The sequence below is a fragment of the Bos javanicus genome, chromosome 13, assembly GCF_032452875.1.
Source record: "Bos javanicus breed banteng chromosome 13, ARS-OSU_banteng_1.0, whole genome shotgun sequence".
Classification (NCBI taxonomy): Eukaryota; Metazoa; Chordata; class Mammalia; order Artiodactyla; family Bovidae; genus Bos; species Bos javanicus.
In genome coordinates, this window is record NC_083880.1 from 29,699,955 (window position 1) to 29,721,533 (window position 21,579).

Below are 21,579 nucleotides of genomic sequence, written 5' to 3' on the forward strand. Positions count from 1 at the left end.
ATGACCCAGGACGTCAGTGATATCTATCGAAGTAAGACGTCAACCGAGTAAATTGACATTTACTCAATCGACATGTCAAAAAAATGTCTATTAAGTTTTTAATTTTTATTTATTTTTGATTACAGTGGGCCTTTGTTGCTGTGCGTGGGCTACTCTCTAGTTGCGGTGGTTTCTCTTGTTGTGGAGCACAGACTCTAGCGTGTGCAGGCTTCAGCACTTGGGGCATACAGGCTTAGCTGCTCTGTGGCATATGGGATCTTCCAGGACCAGAGACTGAACCCATGTGCCCTGTATTGGTAGGCAGAGTCTCAACCACTGGACCACCAGAGAAGACCTATTAAGTAAAAGTAAACACTCATCCTGCCTATAACTGATCACAAGATGTGCCAAGTCAAAAATAAGATGATATCAGAAAGAAGAATAGGTTTTATTTATTTCTATTAGAAACAGCTGATGGAATTTAGCCTCATTTTACTGAAGGTCTATAGCCCTCAGTAAGAGCCTTCAATCATAAAAACTAAAAATATGCATCCAACCTCTGATTGCCAATTTTTCTTGGTAGGCAAAGCTTTCTCTTCTGGCATTTTATGTCCTTTCTTGAAGAGTCAGTGAAATCCTAATGAATCAAGCAGGTGGTGTCTTTGAGAATTTGTGATTTCTCCAGGCCATTCTTACTAAGAAAACAGCCTGAGTTACTAAGTGATTCCCTGCCTCTGGGAACTTTCTTTCTCTAAACAGGTTTTTCAGTTCCACCAGCTTCCGTGCACTGCACTATAAGAAGTCAGCACACTGAGAGATCAGCCTGGTCTCCGGGGAACACTCCTGAGGCTCACAGCTGAGTGATCCAGAGCCTTGACATGATTCAAGGAGCTTCTAGGAAGTAAAAGGATAAAGTCCACTTGGGGAGTGGTAATTATTCTCCCTTTCTTTTCTGAATATTTGCAGCTTGCAGAGTTGGAAGTTTGGTATTTTATTTTTTAGTTATTTGCTTATCTTTGGTTGTGCTGGTCTTCACTGCTGTGTGTGTGATTTTTTTAGTTGCAGTGAATGGGGGCTACTCTTTATTGCGGTGCATGGGCTTCTTGCTGCAGTGGCTTCTCTTGTTGGAGAGCACAGGATTAGGCACACAGGCTCAGTAGTTGTGGGGCATGGGCTTAGATGCTCCATGGCAGATAGAATCTTCCCAGACCAGGGGTTGAACTCATGTCCCCCGCATTGGCAATGGTTTCTTATCCACTGAGCCAGCAGGGAAGTCCCAGAAGTTTGGTATTAGCAGTAAAGTTTTTCTAAGACTTCCTAATTCTTTGTTAAGTTTTAAAACTTTATAAATATCTAGAAAATGAAGACACCAATATTTTAAAAGCAAACCTCCCCTCAGACTCCAATTTTCTACTAAGTATTGAGTGTTCTTGGCTTGATTTGGCTGCAGGGTGCTTACTAGCTAGAGTTTTAGAAATGTTGCATCTTTGTCTTTCTCTATATTAGCCGGGGGTTCAGCTAATGGAAGCACTTACTGATGATTGAATGTGAGCTGAGGCGGGTGACTCCAACATAACATCTGTCATGTTGCTTCTAACCCATTTCTTCTCTTTTTTTAAATAGGGCTTGGAATAATCAATACAATCAACAGATTTTAAAGTGTACTCAAGGCCGGTCAGAGGTTTTATATCCAAAGAGGTATTGAATTTGGCACTGGCCAGAAAGTTCCCGAGAGCAGCAGTTTTGCACCATTTCCTCAAAAAATGGAGAGGAGAGACAAAGCTGAGACCATCAGGTATGTCACTGTGTGCAGTCTGGGTCTTTCCAACCCCAGGTGCTCTAATACTCTGTTCTGGAAGTTGCCCTTTTACATGGAAAGGGGCTTCTCAGAGAAACCTCATTTGATGGCCATTGTCCCTGCTGCTGCTAAGTCACTTCAGTCGTATCCGACTCTGTGTGACCCCATAGACGGCAGCCCACCAGCCTCCCCTGTCCCTGGGATTCTCCAGGCAAGAACACTGGAGCGGGTTGCCATTTCCTTCTCTAATGCATCAAAGTGAAAAGTGAAAGTGAAGTCGTTCAGTCGTGTCCGACCCTCAGCGACCCCATGGACTGCAACCTTCCAGGCTCCTCCATCCATGGGATTTTCCTGGCAGGAGTACTGGAGTGGGGTGCCATTGATTTTCCCTAGTGCAAGGCATTTGTGTTTTTGCCACACCATGTGGCATGTGGGATTCTAGTTTCCCTACTAGGGACCGAACCCATGTACCCTGCGTTGGAAGTGCAGAGTCTTAACCACTAGACCGCTAGGGAAGTCCTGTAAGGTATTGTAAATGGCACCAACTACTCTCTATGTAAAATGGTACTGACTTGGTGGTGAGCTTAATGTGAAATTGTAAATCCATGACTTGGCCAAAAATGTGAAAGCAGGATTCCATTTACACCCAAAAGTAGAGTAGAGGTCTGTGTCCCTGGCTCTCTCATCTGAAGCCTCCCAGGTATGCTATCCACTCCCTGCCACTTATGGGTCTACCTGTTTGTTGATGCTGAGAAAACAAGAAAAGGGATAAAGTGGGGAAGTAGCTCTTAGGATGAACAGGACTTGTGTTCTAATTCCTGACTTGTCACTGGCCAGGTGACCCTGGGCAAGTAACCTAATGTCTCTTGGCCTCAGTTTCTCCAACTGTCAAACCAGAATTAATAGAAAACATTAATTTTTGTTTTGTGGGTTCCTAAAACCATGCTAAGTATTTTTGAGACATTTAATCAAAATGTAAGGAAGATGCTATGATTGTCCTTATTTTACAGATGAGGACATTGAGACTTTCAGTCACTCAGGTCATTTTCCTAATGTCATATCAATGGATTTGAATTCAGATCTCTTTGTTTCCACAGGCTCTTGAAAGTTAAAGTCACTCAGTCATGTCTGACTCTTTGTGACCCCATGGACTATACAGTCCATGGAATTCTCTAGGCCAGAATACTGGAATGGATAGCCTTTCCCATCTCTAAGGGATCTTCCCAACCCAGAGATCGAACCCAGGTCTCTCACATTGTGGGAGGATTCTTTACCAGCTGAGCCACAAGGGAAGCCCAAGAATATTGGAGTGAGTAGCCTATCCCTTCTCCAGTAGATCTTCCCCACCCAGGAATCAAACCTGGGTCTCCTGCATTACATGCAGATTCTTCACCAGCTGAGCTATCAGGCTGCTGATAGTGGGTTAAATGATCACTCTAATCCCTCTCAACTCTAAAGTCTTAGAATTTTATGATTTAACCAAAACCAAAAATGAAGAAGGGGAAGATAAAGAGAAGGCAAGTGCAGGTAGAAGGCTTCCACCCAGAGGACTGGCTCAGGAAGGTTAGCTTTTCTTGGTCTTCGTGTGTTTTTCTCAGGAGACACAGGAGATTGGATGGATGCAGAGGACAGGCAAGAGCCCAAGCATGAGAACGTTCTGCTAACTGTCCAGGCTTCACAGCAATGAGCACTACCCTCTCAGGCTCCACCTTCTTGTGAGATCCTGGCCGTGGGTTTGCTGTGGAGGACAGGCACCCCATCAATGTGGGTTCTGAGGACCCACTGTGACACTGGCCTGGCTCTAAATAAGTGAAGGGCAGCTCCTACCCCCACTCCCAAGGCAAAGAAAGGTGGTTTTATCTTGAAACAAATAATCAAACAGTTTCACTGGTGGTTCAGTGGTAAAGAATCTGACTGCTAACACAGGAGACACAGGTTTGATCCCTGGGTGGGGAAGATCTCCAGGAGAAGGAAATGGTAACCCAGTATTGTTGCCTGATAAATCCCATGGACAGAGGAGCCTGGAGGGCTATAGTCCATGGGGTTCCAAAGAGTTGGAAATGACTTAGCAACTAAAAAAAACAGCAATGATCAAAGTGTCTACACCTAATTTTGTGTTTATGGCTTTGTATCGTTTTTCTTATAGAACTCCCCTACTTCTGCTGATTACATAGTCTTCAGGTATGGCAAGGCTAGTCTTATTCTGATATTTTTGTTCATGAGAATGCAAGTCATTGAAATAGACTGAAGTAGGGCTCCTTGGCTTTAAAAAATATGGACCTGTTCTAAAGTAATGTTGAATATAAGTCATTTTTCTAGACTCTTCAATAGCTTCCAGAAATAAGGTTCAGAAAACTCACCCATTAGCTATGTAGCTTTTACCAAACTGTGGAAGGCACTATGGAAGGCTTTTGTATTCCTTTAAAAAATGACTCTAGCGTTTTTCCAGTAAATGGTTGATACCTATGAAGCTCTTATTTAGGGCTGATCCATGGTCAGTGAGTTTGTTGGTAATAGGTTTAGTTAGAAGGAATGTAGCCTCAAGTACATAATGTCCCTCTTCAAAAGAAAACATTAAAATTACCCCTTTGGGGGGACTTCCCTGACCATCCAGTAGTTAAGACTTTGCCTTCCAATGCAGAGGGTGTGGGCCTGATCCCTGGTCGGGGAGCTAAGACCCCACATGCCCCATGGCCGCCAAAAAACCAAAACATAAAAAACATACTGTAACAAGTTCAATCAAGACTTTAAAAATGGCTCACATTAAAAAATCTTTTTTAAAAAATTGCCCTTTTGTTTTTTCTCTTTAAATTAGCAATTATTACATAAATGCTCTGATACAAGCCAAGGAGTTTTTCTCCAAAAGTTATTCTTTCCCCCAAGAAAGGTTTTAACTTATGCTTAAGTTTGTGTAAAGTTTCTCATAATTAGTAGTGTTCTATTATTTTATCATGAAAACCAAAATCCTCTTTAAAGAACACATGTAAACCAGACAAAATCTCAATCAGTTAGTTTTGGATGCTTGTAGAGATCAACTGGGGGTGTGTCCCTGGTAGTTCAGCTGGTAAAGAATCCGCCAGCAATGCAGGAGACCTGGGTTCAATCCCTGGGTTGGGAAGATCCCCTGGAGGAGGGCATGGTAACCCACTCCAGTATTCTTGCCTGGAAAATCCCCACGGACAGAGGAGCTTGGAGGGTTACGGTCCATGTGGTCACAAAGAGTTGGACACGACTGAGTGACTAAGCACAGCACAGCACAGAGATCAACTGACTAAATGGGAACCTAAAAAAGAGAGAGGCAAGACAGATTTAATCACGATAGTAGGGTTGATTTGGAGAAGGCAATGGCACCCCACTCCAGTACTCTTGCCTGGAAAATCCCATGGACCGAGGAGCCTGGTGCGCTGCAGTCCATGGGGTCACTAAGAGTCGGACGCAACTGAGCGACTTCACTTTCACTTTTCTCTTTTCATGCACTGAAGAAGGAAATGGCAACCCACTCCAGTATTCTTGCCTGGAGAATCCCAGAGACGACGGAGCCTGGTGGGCTGCCGTCTATGGGGTCACACAGAGTCAGACATGACTGAAGCGACTTAGCATAGCATAGCATAGCATAGGGTTGATTATCTCACATTTGGCAAGACTATATAACTTTTTAAATAATTTAATGATCAATTTGAAAACTTTACAGGAAGTGTTTAAATTATGGATGATACAAATGTATATATATTGAATGTTTATGTTGAATATATATATATTGAATTTTTAAAAAAACAATTATCTGGAATACTAGGTGAAAGGATGCTTGGACATTGCGGTAAAATTTCCAACAATTATATGCAGATGCAAAAAGGTGTCTTTAATTAACACTCAGAAGGGAGTGAAAATTATGTGCTCTAGAAAACTTACAGATGACCTGAAATCATGAAGACATTGAGATAAAACTGTGTAGATACAACTATTCCCTGAATTGGGAAAAAGGTGATTTCTAAATTAGCATGTCTATCCCTTTTAAATGTGCATATAAAACGTATTTCTGAAATATTACATATAGATACTTGACTATTTCACTTACATCTATCAAAGTTTATATACACTAACTGTTAAAAATGAATCCACGAAAATTTTTTTTGGTCGTTCTTGTTGGAAAAAAAAAAAGGCAATCCCTTTACATATGAATACAGTCTCCTTATAATGAATAAAAATTTCTGTTAAAACACACCTAATTCAGTTAGGACAGGTGAACTGACTTTACATCATGTTAAATATTTGAATTTTTTCCCTAGGAATGAAAAAGTTGTGAACTGCTTATACCAGAATCGTAATGCACTTTTTAGGCTGGTTTGCTTTCCTTGGGGAGGAGGTGACTCCACTTATTTTGCCAAATGGGGCCAAGATATTCCTAATTCCGTGGAAGGTATGTAAACTTTTATCAGTAAGTAATTTGCAAGGTCAGATAACATGCACATACAAACGATACAGATTTCCTTACTGGGGGATAGTTAATATTAATCGACACTCAAGATTGTTGTTCAATAATGTGATTTTTCTATTTCCAGAGCAAGAAATTCTGTTATCTTCTGTTACCAAATTAAACATGTTATACCGTTTGTTAAGGCCAATAGGTCACTGAGATTCTGTTCAGACTCTGTTCAACTTTTTTATGCCCCTTGTCTGTCTATTACCCTGTCTGTCTTAGGAATTTTCTTTCTTTCTTTTTTTATTGTTGTTGTTGTTTAGTCTCTAAGTCATGTCTGACTCTTTTGTGATTCCATGGACTGCAGCCCATCAGCCTCTGTCCATGGGATTTCCCAGGCAAGAACACTGGAGTAGATTGCTATTTCCTTCTCCAAAAGATCTTCCTGACCCAGAGATCAAACCCGCGTCTCATGCACTGGCAAGTGGATTCTTTACCTGGAATCCCCTGTCCTAGGCACTTTCTTATTGGTGGACTGTGAGCTTGAATTTTTTTCTCACAGCAGCATGAAAGTGAATTAAACACCACTCTTAAGTCATTTTCTGATTATATTTTCTTATTCCCTGACATGGGTGACTTAAGATAAGTCAAAGCCTTGAGGGACAAAACACTGTACCTCTTATCTCTCTGAAACTGTAAGTCGCTCAGATGTGTCCAACTCTTTGGGACCCCCATGGACTGTATAGTCTGCCAGGCTCCTCTGTTTATGGGATTCTTTAGGCAAGAATACTGGAGTGGGTTGCCATTTCCTTCTCCAGGGGATCTTTCCCATCCAGGGATCGGACCCAGATCTCCTACCTTGCAGGTAGATTGTTTATAGTCTGACCCACCACAGAAGTCCTTTATATCTGAGGTCATGGCATCTAATTCTTGGCTGACATTGCAGCACTGTTTTCTAACTTTTGGCTCAGCTGGTAAAGAATCCACTTGCAATGCAGGAGACCTGGGTTCAACCCCTGTGTTGGGAAGATCCCCCAAAGAAGGGAAAGGCTACCCACTCCAGTATTCTGGCCTGGAGAATTCCATGGATCGTATAGTCCATGGGACTGCAAAGAGTCAGACACGACTGAGCGACTTGCACTTTTCCAACTTTCCCTCTCTAGCCCTGTGGGAATACATACAGTGCTGCTGACTTCTTGGCCTCTTAAAAGTAAAGCAACTATATTCCAACAGAAATTTAAAAAGAAAAAGTAGGCCTCCACCTGCAGTCTAGAACTTGCAACCTGTACCAGGTAATTGACACATCTCTACAACAGGAAAAAGGCTGGAGAAATCGCACTTCACTTCTCCAGAGTTTTCCTCCCTTCAGGGAGGTCCAGGTTGCCCCAGCAGTTCAATGATGCCTTCAGACAGGTACTGTGTGTGTGTGTTATTCAGCTTCCCTACCTGTTCAATGAGAGGATTTTTCTGCTGTAAGGCATTAAAAATTTTTTTATTGGATTATAGTTGATTTACAATGCTGTGTTAGTTTCAGATGTGCAGCAAAGGGACTCAGTTATACCTATATTCACTCTTTTCTTTTTTTTCTTTTTTTATAGACTCTTTTCCCATTTGGCTATTACAGAGTATTGAGTAGAGGTCCCTGTGCTATATCAGATCAGATCAGTCGCTCAGTTGTGTCCAACTCTTTGCGACCCCATGAATCACAGCACACCAGGCCTCCCTGTCCATCACCAACTCCGGGAGTTCACTCAGATTCACGTCCATCGAGTCAGTGATGCCATCCAGCCATCTCATCCTCTGTCGTCCCCTTCTCCTCTTGCCCCAAGTTCCTCCCAGCATCAGAGTCTTTTCCAATGAGTCAACTCTTCACATGAGGTGGCCAAAGTACTGGAGTTTCAGCTTTAGCATCATTCCTTCCAAAGAACACCCAGGGCTGATCCCCTTCAGAATGGACTGGTTGGATCTCCTTGCAGTCCAAGGGGCTCTCAAGAGTCTTCTCCAACACCACAGTTCAAAAGCATCAATTTTTCGGTGCTCAGCCTTCTTCACAGTCCAACTCTCACATCCATACATGACCACAGGAAAAACCATAGCCTTGACTAGACGGACCTTTGTTGGCAAAGTAATGTCTCTGCTTTTCAATATGCTATTTAGGTTTGTCATAATTTTCCTTCCAAGGACTAAGCGTCTTTTAATTTCATGGCTGCAGTCACCATCTGCAGTGATTTTGGAGCCCCCAAAAATAAAGTCTGACACTGTTTCCACTGTTTCCCCATCTATTTCCCATGAAGTGATGGGATTGGATGCCATGATCTTCGTTTTCTGAATGTTGAGCTTTAAGCCAACTTTTTCACTCTCCACTTTCACTTTTATCAAGAGGCTTTTGAGTTCCTCTTCACTTTCTGCCATAAGGGTGGTATCATCTGCATATCTGAGGTTATTGAGATTTCTCCCGGCAATCTTAATTCCAGCTTGTGTTTCTTCCAGTCCAGCGTTTCTCATGATGTACTCTGCATATAAGTTAAATAAACAGGGTGACAATATACAGCCTTGACGAACTCCTTTTCCTATTTAGAACCAGTCTGTTGTTCCATGTCCAGTGCTAACTGTTGCTTCCTGACCCGCATACAAATTTCTCAAGAGGCAGATCAGGTGGTCTGGTATTCCCATCTCTTGAAGAATTTTCCACAGTTTATTGTGATCCACACAGTCAAAGGCTTTGGCATAGTCAATAAAGCAGAAATATATGTTTTTCTGGAACTCTTGCTTTTTCCATGATCCAGCAGATGTTGGCAATTTGATCTCTGGTTCCTCTGCCTTTTCTAAAACCAGCTTGAACATCAGGAAGTTCACGGTTCACGTATTGCTGAAGCCTGGCTTGGAGAATTTTGAGCATTACTTTACTAGTGTGTGAGATGAGTGCAATTGTGTGGTAGTTTGAGCACTCTTTGGCATTGCCTTTCTTTGGGATTGGAATGAAAACTGACCTTTTCCAGTCCTGTGGCCACTGCTGAGTTTTCCAAATTTGCTGGCATATTGAGTGCAGCACTTTCACAGCATCATCTTTCAGGATTTGGAATAGCTCAACTGGAATTCCATCACCTCCACTAGCTTTGTTTGTAGTGATGCTTAAAAGGCCCACTTGACTTCACATTCCAGGATGTCTGGCTCTAGGTGAGTGATCACACCATCGTGATTATCTGGGTCGTGAAGATCTTTTTTGTACAGTTCTTCTGTGTATTCTTGCCACCTCTTCTTAATATCTTCTGCTTCTGTTAGGTGCATACCATTTCTGTCCTTTATCGAGCCCATCTTTGCATGAAATGTTCCCTTGGTATCTCTAATTTTCTTGAAGAGATCTCTAGTCTTTCCCATTCTGTTGTTTTCCTCTATTTCTTTGCATTGATCACTGAAGAAGGCTTTCTTATCTCTTCTTGCTATTCTTTGGAACTCTGCATTCAGATGTTTATATCTTTCCTTTTCTCCTTTGCTTTTCACTTCTCTTCTTTTCACAGCTATTTGTAAGGCCTCCCCAGGCAGCCATTTTGCTTTTTTGCATTTCTTTTCCATGGGGATGGTCTTGATCCCTGTCTCCTGTACAATGTCACGAACCTCCGTCCATAGTTCATCAGGCACTCTATCTATCAGATCTAGGCCCTTAAATCTATTTCTCACTTCCACTGTATAATCATAAGGGATTTGATTTAGGTCATACCTGAATGGTCTAGTGGTTTTCCCTACTTTCTTCAATTTAAGTCTGAATTTGGCAATAAGGAGTTCATGGTCTGAGCCACAGTCAGCTCCTGGTCTTGTTTTTGCTGACTGTATAGAGCTTCTTCATCTTTGGCTGCAAAGAATATAATCAATCTGATTTTGGTGTTGACCATCTGGTGATGTCCATGTGTAGAGTCTTCTCTTGTGTTGTTGGAAGAGGGTGTTTGTTATGACCAGTGCATTTTCTTGGCAAAACTCTATCAGTCTTTGCCCTGCTTCATTCCGTATTCCAAAGCCAAATTTGCCTGTTACTCCAGGTGTTTCTTGACTTCCTACTTTTGCATTCCAGTCCCCTATAATGAAAAGGACATCTTTTGGGGGTGTTAGTTCTAAAAGGTTTTGTAGGTCTTCATAGAACCATTCAACTTCAGCTTCTTCAGCATTACTGGTTGGGGCATAGACTTGGATTACTGTGATATTGAATGGTTTGCCTTGGAAACGAACACAGATCATTCTGTCGTTTTTGAGATGGCATCCAAGCACTGCATTTTGGACTCTTTTGTTGACCATGATGGCCACTCCATTTCTTCTGAGGGATTCCTGCCCACAGTAGTAGATATAATGGTCATCTGAGTTAAATTCACCCATTCCAGTCCATTTCAGTTAGCTGATTCCTAGAATGTCGACATTCACTCTTTCTATCTCTTGTTTGACCACTTCCAATTTGCCTTGATTCATGGACCTGACATTCCAGGTTCCTATGCCATATTGCTCTTTACAGCATCGGACCTTGCTTCTATCACCAGTCACATCCACAGCCGGGTATTGTTTTTATTTGGCTCCATCCCTTCATTCTTTCTGGAGTTATTTCTCCAGTGATCTCCAGTAGCATATTGGGCACCTACTGACCTGGGGAGTTCCTCTTTCAGTATCCTATCATTTTGCCTTTTCATACTGTTCATGGGGTTCTCAAGGCAAGAATACTGAAGTGGTTTGCCATTCCCTTCTCCAGTGGACCACATTCTGTCAACAGCGTAATCTAACAAACCATCAGGCATCAATTACTACTGCCTTTTCAATACTACTATTTTGAAATATTTGCTTCACATTTTATTTTTACTTTTGATTAAGATCTCTATTAATCTTCTTAAAATACAACTATTTTTAAAAATGGCTTTAGATTTATGGAAAGATTGCAAAGTTGTTCTCAACTATCCTTCATCCAGTTTCCTCAATTATCTTCGACACACAGTTTCATGTCATTATATTTCAGGGACATTTACATGGATTATAATTTCAAATATTAGTTCTTTACCAGTCTTTTAGTTTGTTTACCTTTCTTGAGAGTTGCCATTTATTCCTGTGTTGGAACACTCTCTGCCTTTTATGAGTATCACCTTCTTTGGGGATCTTTTCCTTCTTTCTTTGTTTTCTTATTCCCAGCTCTTTTATTCCTGTCCTCCATATCCATTTAAATACACTGCATCTGTTACCTCGCAGACAACATTCAGTCATTTTAAAAATAATTTTTGTCCCTTTAATCAATTTCTTTCCAGTATTCTGTCAGCCCTTTGCGTAACTGTTTGACTATTTCTGTTCAGGATTTTCAATTTCTGAGTTAGAGTGTTTTTTCATATCTGCAATTTCTCATTTGAATTTATATTAGAGTTTTGTATGGTTTGCTTTGCTTTGTGAGCTTTTTAAAAAGCATGTTCAATCATTAGCTGAAAAAGTTTGACTCTTACTTTCTTTGTTTTGTGTGTTACGCTTACTTCTACTCATGATGAAGTGTGTTGCATTTTCCTGACCCACAAAAACGGGTCATTCTGGAACTTTGAGATGTTTTGAGGAATAAACTCAAATTCTAAAACAGTGGGACTCATATGCTACATTTTTGCAAGGAAGGAAATGAACTTACATTTACATATGCATAAAATACCTTTCAAGGCTTATGTTAATAATTGATACATTTGATTGCCCCTAGCTGGTTAACTAGGTGGCTAAGGAAGGAATGATGCTAAAGCTGAAACTCCAGTACTTTGGCCACCTCATGCAAAGAGTTGACACATGGAAAAGACTCTGATGCTGGGAGGGATTGGGGGCAGGAGGAGAAGGGGACGACAGAGGATGAGATGGCTGGATGGCATCACTGACTCGATGGACATGAGTCTGAGTGAACTCTGGGAGTTGGTGATGGACAGGGAGGCCTGGCGTACTGCGATTCATGGGGTCGCAAAGAGTCGGACACGACTGAGTGACTGATCTAATCTGATCTGAAGAGTAAGATTTGGAGAGATTCTTGCACTGCAAGCCTTTTTGTACTTCTTGAACCATGTATGAATTTAAACTGCCCTGGAAATTAAAAAAAAAAAATCCTGTATGAAAAAACAAACAACCACCCAGGTCATTCAGCAGCAAGTAGCCCAAGGCAATTAGTTGGTTACTCTGTTTATTAGATCAAGGGTGGCCTCTTCTGTCACTATAAGTGAAGTGCAGTTTATAAATAAATGACACTGTAGAGTTGGGGGTTCATTCTTCTGATTCTCTGATGCTACCTGGCATCTGTAGGGCTCTTATCTTCAGCCACTTCCTTCTTTATTTTTGCCATCAGGCCTCCAAGGGATGTCCCTCCCTTTCCAATGTGCTTTTCTCAGCCACTACAACTCTGCTCCCTCATGCTTTCCAAGCCCCTTTCTCTCCATTTCCAGGTACCAACGCTCTGCCATGGGAGTCTCCCCAAAACCCATGCACTGGAAGAAGAGAGCCCTGTTACTAATATATAAAGATATTTTACAAATTATTGAAGGTCATTTCATATGAGGTTTTCAATCAACAGTTGACAGTTTAAGATAGATATTTCACATATTTTTCTGACTTTATAGAAATGTAACATACTGTAATATTCCTCTGAACCTTGCTTTTTTCTCCTCTGTTTTTTTTGAGATTCATCCCTTGGATATGTGACTCTCTACTTCACTGACTTTTAACTAGTATATATTATTCCACTGTGTGACTATATGTGTCTAGTCTTCTCTTTATAGGTATTAAGGTCTTTTTCTGCTATGTATAATAACTTCTGTGAGCAGTCTCATATACAGTTGACCTTTAAAAAATGCAGGAGTTAGGGATGCTGAACCTCTGCACAGTTGAAAATCCACGTATAACAAATAGTTGGCCCTCTGTTTTCAGGGTTCAGCATCTGTGGAATCAACCAGCTGCATTTCTTGTGGTACTGTAGTACTTACTATTGAAAAAAGTCTGCATATAAATGGACTCTCCCGGTTCAAACTCTTGTAGTTCAAGGGGCAACTGTATGTGTTCATGCATGCATGGATAAAAGTCTATACTTAAAGGTAGAATTTCTGGGTATTGAAATAGGAATGTCTCTACTTCAAACCGTCCTCCAAAAGAACTGCAAAGATTTATACTGCCAAAGCAGCACATGAAAATTCGTATCCCTTTATATCCTTGACAACACTGTTATTGCCAAGGCTTTTAATTTTTTTGCCAATCTGTTCATGAAATTATTCTGACTTTGTTCTAGTATTTCCAGTGTTATTGAGATGTAAATGACTGGATAAGCTTGGGGCTTCCTAGGTGGTGCAGTGGTAAAGAATCCATCTGCTAAGGCAGGAAACGCAAGAGACAGAGGTTCAATCCCTGGATCGGGAAGATCCCTTGGAGGAGGAAATGGCAACTCACTCCAATACTCTTGCCTAAAAAATTCCATGGACAGTGGAGCCTGGCGGAATACAGTCCATGCGGTTGCAAAGAGTCATACATGACTGAGTGAGTGCACACACACACACACATGCATGCACATGGTGAATAAATTTAAGCTGAACCACATAACTTGACATGTATATATTGTGAAATGATCAACATGTAAGTTTAGTTAACATCTATCCTCTCAAATAGTTTCAGCTATCTTTCCTGTGATAATTTTTTTGATCTATTCTCTTAGCAATTTTCAAATATGCAATATAATATTGTTAACTATAGTCACCATGTTATTTTACATTATGTCCCTAGAATGTATTCATAGTAATCAAAATAGTATCCTATTGGCATAAAAACAGACACACGGGCAAATGCAATAGAATCGAAAGTTCCGAGATAACCTCCCAAATACACAGTCAACAAACATTTGACGAGAGCGATATGAAAGTCGCTCAGTTTTGTTAGATGCTTTGCCACCCCATGGACTATACAGTCCATGGAATTCTCCTGGCCAGAATACTGGAGTGGGCTGCCATGCCCTCCTCCAGGGGATCTTCTCAATGCAGGGATCGAACCCAGGTCTCCTGCATTGCAGGTGGATTCTTTACCAGCTGAGCCACCAGGGAAGCCCACAGAAAAGACAGTCTCTTCAATAAATGGTGCAGGGAAAGCTGGATATTCACAGAAGAATGAAACTAGACCACTCTCACCACTCACTCAAAAAATTAACTCCAGAAGAATTAAAGACTCAAACATAAAACCTGAAATCATAAAACTCCTAGAAGGAAACAAAGAAAAAGCTCCTTGACATTAATCTTGGTTACAATTTTTCAGAGATGACACCTACAGCCCAAACACAAAAGTAAGATAAATTAATAAGATAACTCCAAACTAAAAAGCTTCTGTACCATAAAAGAATCAGCAAAATGAAAAAGCAACCTACCAAATGGGAGAAAATATTTGCAAATAAAACCTCTAAGAAGGAGTTAATAGCTAAAACATATAAGGAACTCATACAACTCAATACCAATAAACAATGATTTTAAAACTGAATAAACAGAGGAACTGAATAGATATTTTCTGAAAGACAACTTACAGATGGCCAACAGGTGCACGAAAAGATGCTCAACATCACTCATCATCAGGGAAACGCAAGTCAAAACCACAAGGTATCACCTCACACCTGTTAAAATGACGGTTCCCAAAATGACAAAAGACAACAAGTGTTGATGAGGACGTGGGGAAAAGGGAACCCTTGTGCACTGTTGGTAGGAATATGAATTAGTGAAGTTACTCTGGCAAACAATATGGAAGTGCCTCAAAAAATTAAAAATAGAACTACCACTGCTGCTGCTAAGTCGCTTCAGTCGTGTCCGACTCTGTGTGACCCCATAGACGGCAGCCCACCAGGCTCCCCCATCTCTGGGATTCTCCAGGCAAGAACACTGGAGTGGGTTGCCATTTCCTTCTCCAATGCATGAAAGTGAAAAGTGAAAGTGAAGTCACTCAGTTGTGTCCGACTCTTAGCGACCCCATGGGCTGCAGCCCACCAGGCTCCTCCGTCCATGGGATTTTCCAGGCAAGAGTACTGGAGTGGGGTGCCATTGCCTTCTCCGAGAACTACCACATGATCCAGCAATTCCACTTCTGGGTATATATCTAAAGAAACAAAACTGGTTATCTCAAAGAGATAGCTACCCGTCCCATGTTCATTAGAGCATTACTTACAATAGCCAAGACATGGAAGCAACCTAAGTGTCCATTGATGGATAAATGATATAGAAAATGTGATATCTAGATAGACAGATAATGGAATAATAGTTAATACTGAGCCGGAAAAAAGGAAATCCTGCCATTTGCAACATCATGGATGGATCTTAAGGGCATTAGACTAAGTGAAATAAGTCAGACAGAGAAAGACAAATACTATATGGTATCACTCATATGTGGAATCTAAAAGAACAAATTCAGAGAACAGAAGTAATTGGAGGAAATGGGTGAAGGTGGTCAAAAGGTACAAGTTCCAATTGCAAGATAAATTACTCTGATTTTAAACGGAGCAATCCTTGTTATAGGTGAGACTGGGTGTTTTTCACATATACATATATTGTTGTTGTTCAGTCACTCAGTTGCGTCTGACTCCTTGCGACCCCATGGACTGCTGCAGCAATGCCACACTTCCCTGTCCTTCCCAATCTCCTGGAGTTTGCTCAAATTCATATTTCTATTCATGTTTCCTTTCCTGTGAGTTTCTCATCAGATTCTTATGCTTACTATTCCATTTGATTCTCTTCTTTTTATTGATGTATAGAAATTCTTTACATATTTATGACCCTAATTTTTTAGGTATTGCTGGTTAAAATGTCTTTCCCAGTCAATGCCACCTCTTTCTTTACATGTCTTTTGATTTGTGGAAGTCTTAAATTTTAATATAGTCAAGTTTATCTCCCTTAAAGTTTGCACTTCTTACAGCTTACTTTAAAAAGTATACCCTGTCAGTCACAAAGTTATTTGCCAATATTTTCTTTTATCAATTTTAAAGTATTTTGTCATATTCAGGCTAGAATTGACTTTTCTATATCGTGTAAGAGCTAGGTATTTATTGATTTCACATGAATAATCAGCTGACTTGGTTATTCAGAGACCTACACTTTCCTTCCCACTGATTTTAAATGGCAACACAGTTATAAAGTGAGTTCCCACATGTATGTCATCTATCTCTAAGCTCTCTATTCTGTGCCATTGGTCTATTTGCCTTTCTCTTAAATTTAAGGCACTTCAATGCCTTGTCCTTCTCAGTCACCCTTGAAACTTGGTGTCTTATATTCCTGATACAAGCCACGATGGTGTGGTCACTCACCTAGAGTCCTGCACATCCTAGAGTCCAAGGTCAAGTGGGCCTTAGGAAGCATCACTACGAACAAAGCTAGTGTAGGTGCTGGAATTCCTACTGAGCTGTTTCAAATCCTAAAAGATGATGATGTTAAAGTGCTGCACTCAGTATGCCAGCAAATTTGGAAAACTCAGTAGTGGACTGGAAAAGATCAGTTTTCATTCCAATCCCAAAGAAAGGGAATGCCAAAGAATGTTCAAACTATGCATGATTGCACTCATTTCACACGCTAGCAAAGTAGTGGTCGAAATTCTCCAAACTAGGCTTCAACAGCACATGAACCGAGAACTTGCAGATGTTCAAGCTGGATTTAGAAAAGGCAGAGACCAAATTACCAACATCCGTTGGATCAAAGAAAAAGCAAGAGAATTCCAGAAAAACATCTACTTCTGTTTCGTTGACTACACTAAAGCCTTTGACTATGTGGATCACAACAAACTGTGGAAAACTCTTAAAGACATGGGAATACCAGACCACCTTACCTGCCTCCTGAGAAACCTGTATGCAGGTCAAGACGCAACAGTTAGAACCAGACATGGAAAAATGCACTGGTTCCAAATTGGGAAAGGAGTACATCAAGGCTGTATATTGGCACCCTGCTTATTTAACTTATATGCGGAGCACATCATGTGAAATGCTGGGATTGACGAAGCACAATCTGAAACCAAGATTGCTGGGAGAAATATCAGTAACCTCAGATATACAGATGACACCACAGTTATGGCAGAAAGTGAAGAGGAACCTCATGAAGAAGCTCTTGATGGAAGTGGAAGAGGAGAGTGAAAGAGCTGGCTTAAAACTCAACATTCAAAAAACAAAGATCATAGCATCCAGTCCCATCACTTCATGGCAAATAGATGGGAAAACAATGGAAACAGTGACAGACTGTATTTTCCTGGGCTCCAAAATCACTGCAGATGGTGACTGCAGCCATGAAATTAAAAGATGCTTGCTTCTTGGAAGAAAAACTATGACCAACCTAGACAGCATGTTAAAAAGCAGAGACATTACTTTGCTGACAAAGGTCAGTCTCTTCAAAACTATGGTTTTTCCAGTAGTCATGTATGGATGTGAGAGTTGGACCATAAAGAAAGCTGAGCGCTGAAGAATTGATGCTTTTGAACTGTGGTGTTGGAGAAGACTCTTGAGAGTCCCTTGTTCTGCAAGGAGATCTAACCAGTCAATCCTAAAGGAAATCAGTCCTGAATATTCATTGGAAGGACTGAGGCTGAAGTTGAATCTCCAATACTTCGGCCACCTGATGCAAAGAACTGATTCATTGGAAAAGACCCTGATGCTGGGAAAGAGTGAAGGCAGGAGGAGAAGGGGATGAAGAGGATGAGATGGTTGGATGACATCACTGACTCGATGGACATGAGTTTGAGCAACCTCCAGGAGATGGTGAAGGACAGGACGGCCTGGTGTGTAGCAGTCCATAGGGTTGCAAAGAGTCAGGCACAACTAAGCGACTGAAAACAAGAAGCCATAGACAGTCATTCTGTTAGCATAGGCTCATGACTGGAATTTTTAATTCCCTCTTATTTTTTTTTCTCTTCTAGTTATACCATTTACCTTATTGTGAGCCAAACTCTGCACACATGTGATTCATCCAGTGTTTCTAAATGTTTGTTAAAAATTCTCAATGTTGGAGAGTATTTTTCAGATATGTAGTCTGCTGTAGCTTGTGTTCATTTAATCAGCAAATTCTAAAATTTTTCTCTCCTTACATTTGACTACTATTATTCACATCTTTGAAACTCTTCCCATCATATTAACATAAGCCCTTTCACAGTATCACAGCAACCCTCCCACCATCTGCACACATTAACCATCTTCCTTTACTTCCAGTGCATGCCATACGGCTTGCTGGGAGAGAAAGTCGGCTTGAAGAACCTTTTGCAAGTGACATGAATCAGATAGTTGATGAAATTGCCTGTGCCCTGCTGCCGATCATCCAGGGTGAATATTTTGCATTTTTTGGCCACAGGTATTTAACCTCTGTTTTTAATTTTTTTAATTTTGTTGTTTTTAAACCTCTGTTTTGAAAAACATTTGGGGGACTTTTTTCCACCACAGATCCATGGTTAAGGTTGTCCTCTGTGTCTTATGGGATGTGTGCCTTTGTTTTAGTTTGGTTTTGATATTTCATCACTGCTTGAAAGAATGATTCAGTATGGTTAGAGCTCTTCTCAAATGAGACAGTCAGACTGAAAGAAGTCCTAGCAGGGACCGAAAAGATGGAAAGCCCTAGTGCTGAAGTGAACGAAACCTCTCCTTCAGGAGTGTGTAAATCCTAGGCTTCTCTCGGTATCTTCTCTTTTGAAAATAGCCCCAGTATTGGGTAACTCTGACCAGCCAAGGCTCTTACAATTGGCCAGTTTGTACAATCATCCTACTTTTTTTCCCTTTTAGGCAGAAAGCATTAAGACTTGTAAAATAAAGACTCTAGCAGCAATGTATATCCCATTTATTTTTTAAATTAAAAAGGATAGAAATAGTATGTATTTCTTAAGCTAAACTGTAGAATTTTAAGGTTAAGTCATAAATATCAGAGTTCTGTCTGCCTCTTACTCAGTTCGACCTTCGGCAACTTCCTTGGGTTTCTGAATTAAGTTTCTTCCTCTGTGAAGCTGGAATGATAATGGCTCCATTTCTGAGGATTAAATGAATAATAACCATAAATTACTTGGTATTATGGTAAGGACTCAGTACATTTTGGCTCCTGTATTATATATATTTACAGATATGATTGAGCAAAAAAAAAAAATGAAAAATTGAAGTATCCATTATCCTAGATAATCCTTCAGAATTTTGATGTGACTCCATAGTATTTTTGATGTTGGGATCCTATTTTATATTTCTTCCTAATTTCCCCCCTGGCCCCACTTAAGCTATTGCTATGGAGATCTGTAATCGCTGCAAGATGACTTTGTCAATTCCTTTTAAGAGAATACTTATTTCTATCTTTTTTTCTGTTATAAAAGCACTTTGGTGACATTTTGGTAGAAAATTTAGTATACATTTCTTATAAATTTCTTAAGGACCACATGTCCAGAATTGAGTTAATGATATACACATTGATAGAGCACTTGATAGAAATTTCCAAATCACCTTCAGTTTACACTCCAGCAGCAATGACCATGGAACTGAGTTTCCTTTGTTCATTGCCTGAAGATATTTGCAAAAAATGCTCTTGATCAATACTGTCTACAAAATGTAACTACGTAATGTCTACAGCAGTTCACAAACTTTTCATTCCTGGCACTGCTTTAATACTGGGTTGACCAAAAGGTTTGTTCGGGTGTTTCTGTAACATGGTATGGAAAAACCCGAACAAATCTTTTGGCCAACCCAATACTTCTAGAAGCATTGGGGGGATCAAAGAGATTTTATGTGTGGTTTATCTATCAATATTTACCATATTAGAAAATAAAACTATGAAACTTTCCAGATACTTAACGTTAATAATCCCCTTATATGCTGATATAAAGAATACATATTTTATGCAAGACTATATTCTCCCAGAAAATCACTGTGGGAAGAGTGGCACTATTGTACACTTTGGCACACATTTAATGTCTGGCTTATTAGAAGGCAGCTAAGATTCTCTCTTTTGCATTCCAACTATGCTGATAACCCGTGACACAAGTGGTGTATGGAAAACTCAACTATACTCTCATAAAAAAAAAAAAACACGAGAGTTTAAAAGGGAAACATTTTAGCAATATTCTAAAAAAGGCTTTAACCTCACAGACTACCTAAAAAGGTGACAGGGACTCCTGGAAGTGCCCAGACTATACCTTGAAAACTGCTGATAAATATTCAATACATAATGACATCTATCTTTCAGGGAGGAAAGGAAATTTAAACTAATTTCAAGACATGGTGGAAATCAGTACTCAGTCTTAGTTTGAATTATCTAGGATGTCTTGAAACACTGCAGATGTGGCTGCAAATCATTGAAAACCTGCTGCTGCTGCTGCTGCTAAGTCACTTCAGTTGTGTCCGACTCTGTGAGACCCCATAGACGGCAGCCCATCAGGCTCCCCCTACCATTTACAAATAAGTTAGCTATTATTCAACTAATATAAGCTCTCCTTTGGTCTGTTTCTTGATCATTGCTATGTTTATGATGCTTGTTCTTGTGGATTTCTGATGTATTACCATGAGTTTTGTTGAATAGTTATTATCATGTTTTTCTTCCCCAAATGTAGTATGGGATCTTTTACTGCTTTTTTTACCGCACTACATCTCAAAGAAAAATATAATCTAGAACCGGTACATTTATTTGTGTCAAGTTTAAGCCCTCCTCATGTAAGTAATTTCATTTTCCTTAGGGAGGGTGGTGGAAAGGAGGGAAGTGCGGTGGGGAAATCAAGTCATTGTTTTCCGTTCTGATGAGTTTTGATCCAGTAGACATGGTGATGAATAAAAGATACTATTGGTTAATGAAACACTCACAAATCTCTTTTACTGTCCTCTTCTCATCTTTGCTCTGAAATGCACTTTAACTGTTTCCTGGTCAGTGCCTGCACTGGCCCAGGCATCTCTGATTAAAACTATTGATTCTAAGTGTATTTTCCTCCATTCTGAGTCAGCAGAGGATTTAACTTTCAGCAAACTAACTGGATCATTCTTTTTTTTTTTTTCAATAAAAAATGTTTATTTATTTTTGGCTGGGCTGGGTCCTCGTTGCTGTGTACATCTTCCTCTAAGTTGCAGAGAGCCAGGGCTCTTCTCTAGGTGTGGTGCAGGCTTCTCATTGCAGTGGCTTCTTTTGTTGTGGAAAGAGGCTCCAGCGCACACAGGCTTCAGTAGCTGCTGCACATGGGCTGAGCAGTTGTGTCAGGCAGGCTTAGTTGCTCCGCGGCATGTGGGATCTTCCTGGACCAGGGATTGAGCCAGTGTGCCCTGCACTACCAAGGCAGATTCTTTTCCGGTGGTCAGGTACTCCTGTCTGCCATCAGGTGATGGTCTGTAAGCACTTCTGTGTCTGAAGGTGTATTCCTGACGTATCCGTGGAGAGACATGTACTCCACGTCCACCTACGTCTCT

The 21,579-nt window shown here is 40.6% G+C and overlaps 1 protein-coding gene across 1 annotated transcript in view; it reads left to right on the forward strand.

Annotated features, from left to right (window-relative positions):
- The window catches only part of OLAH (oleoyl-ACP hydrolase), a 28,850-nt gene continuing 7,271 nt past the window's right edge, over positions 1-21,579 (forward strand). The window contains exons 1-4 of the mRNA XM_061435574.1: positions 1-31; positions 6,009-6,194; positions 18,373-18,511; positions 20,739-20,889. Of these exons, the coding sequence (XP_061291558.1) occupies positions 1-31; positions 6,009-6,194; positions 18,373-18,511; positions 20,739-20,889 (507 nt within the window). The remainder of the gene's footprint in view (positions 32-6,008; positions 6,195-18,372; positions 18,512-20,738; positions 20,890-21,579) is intronic.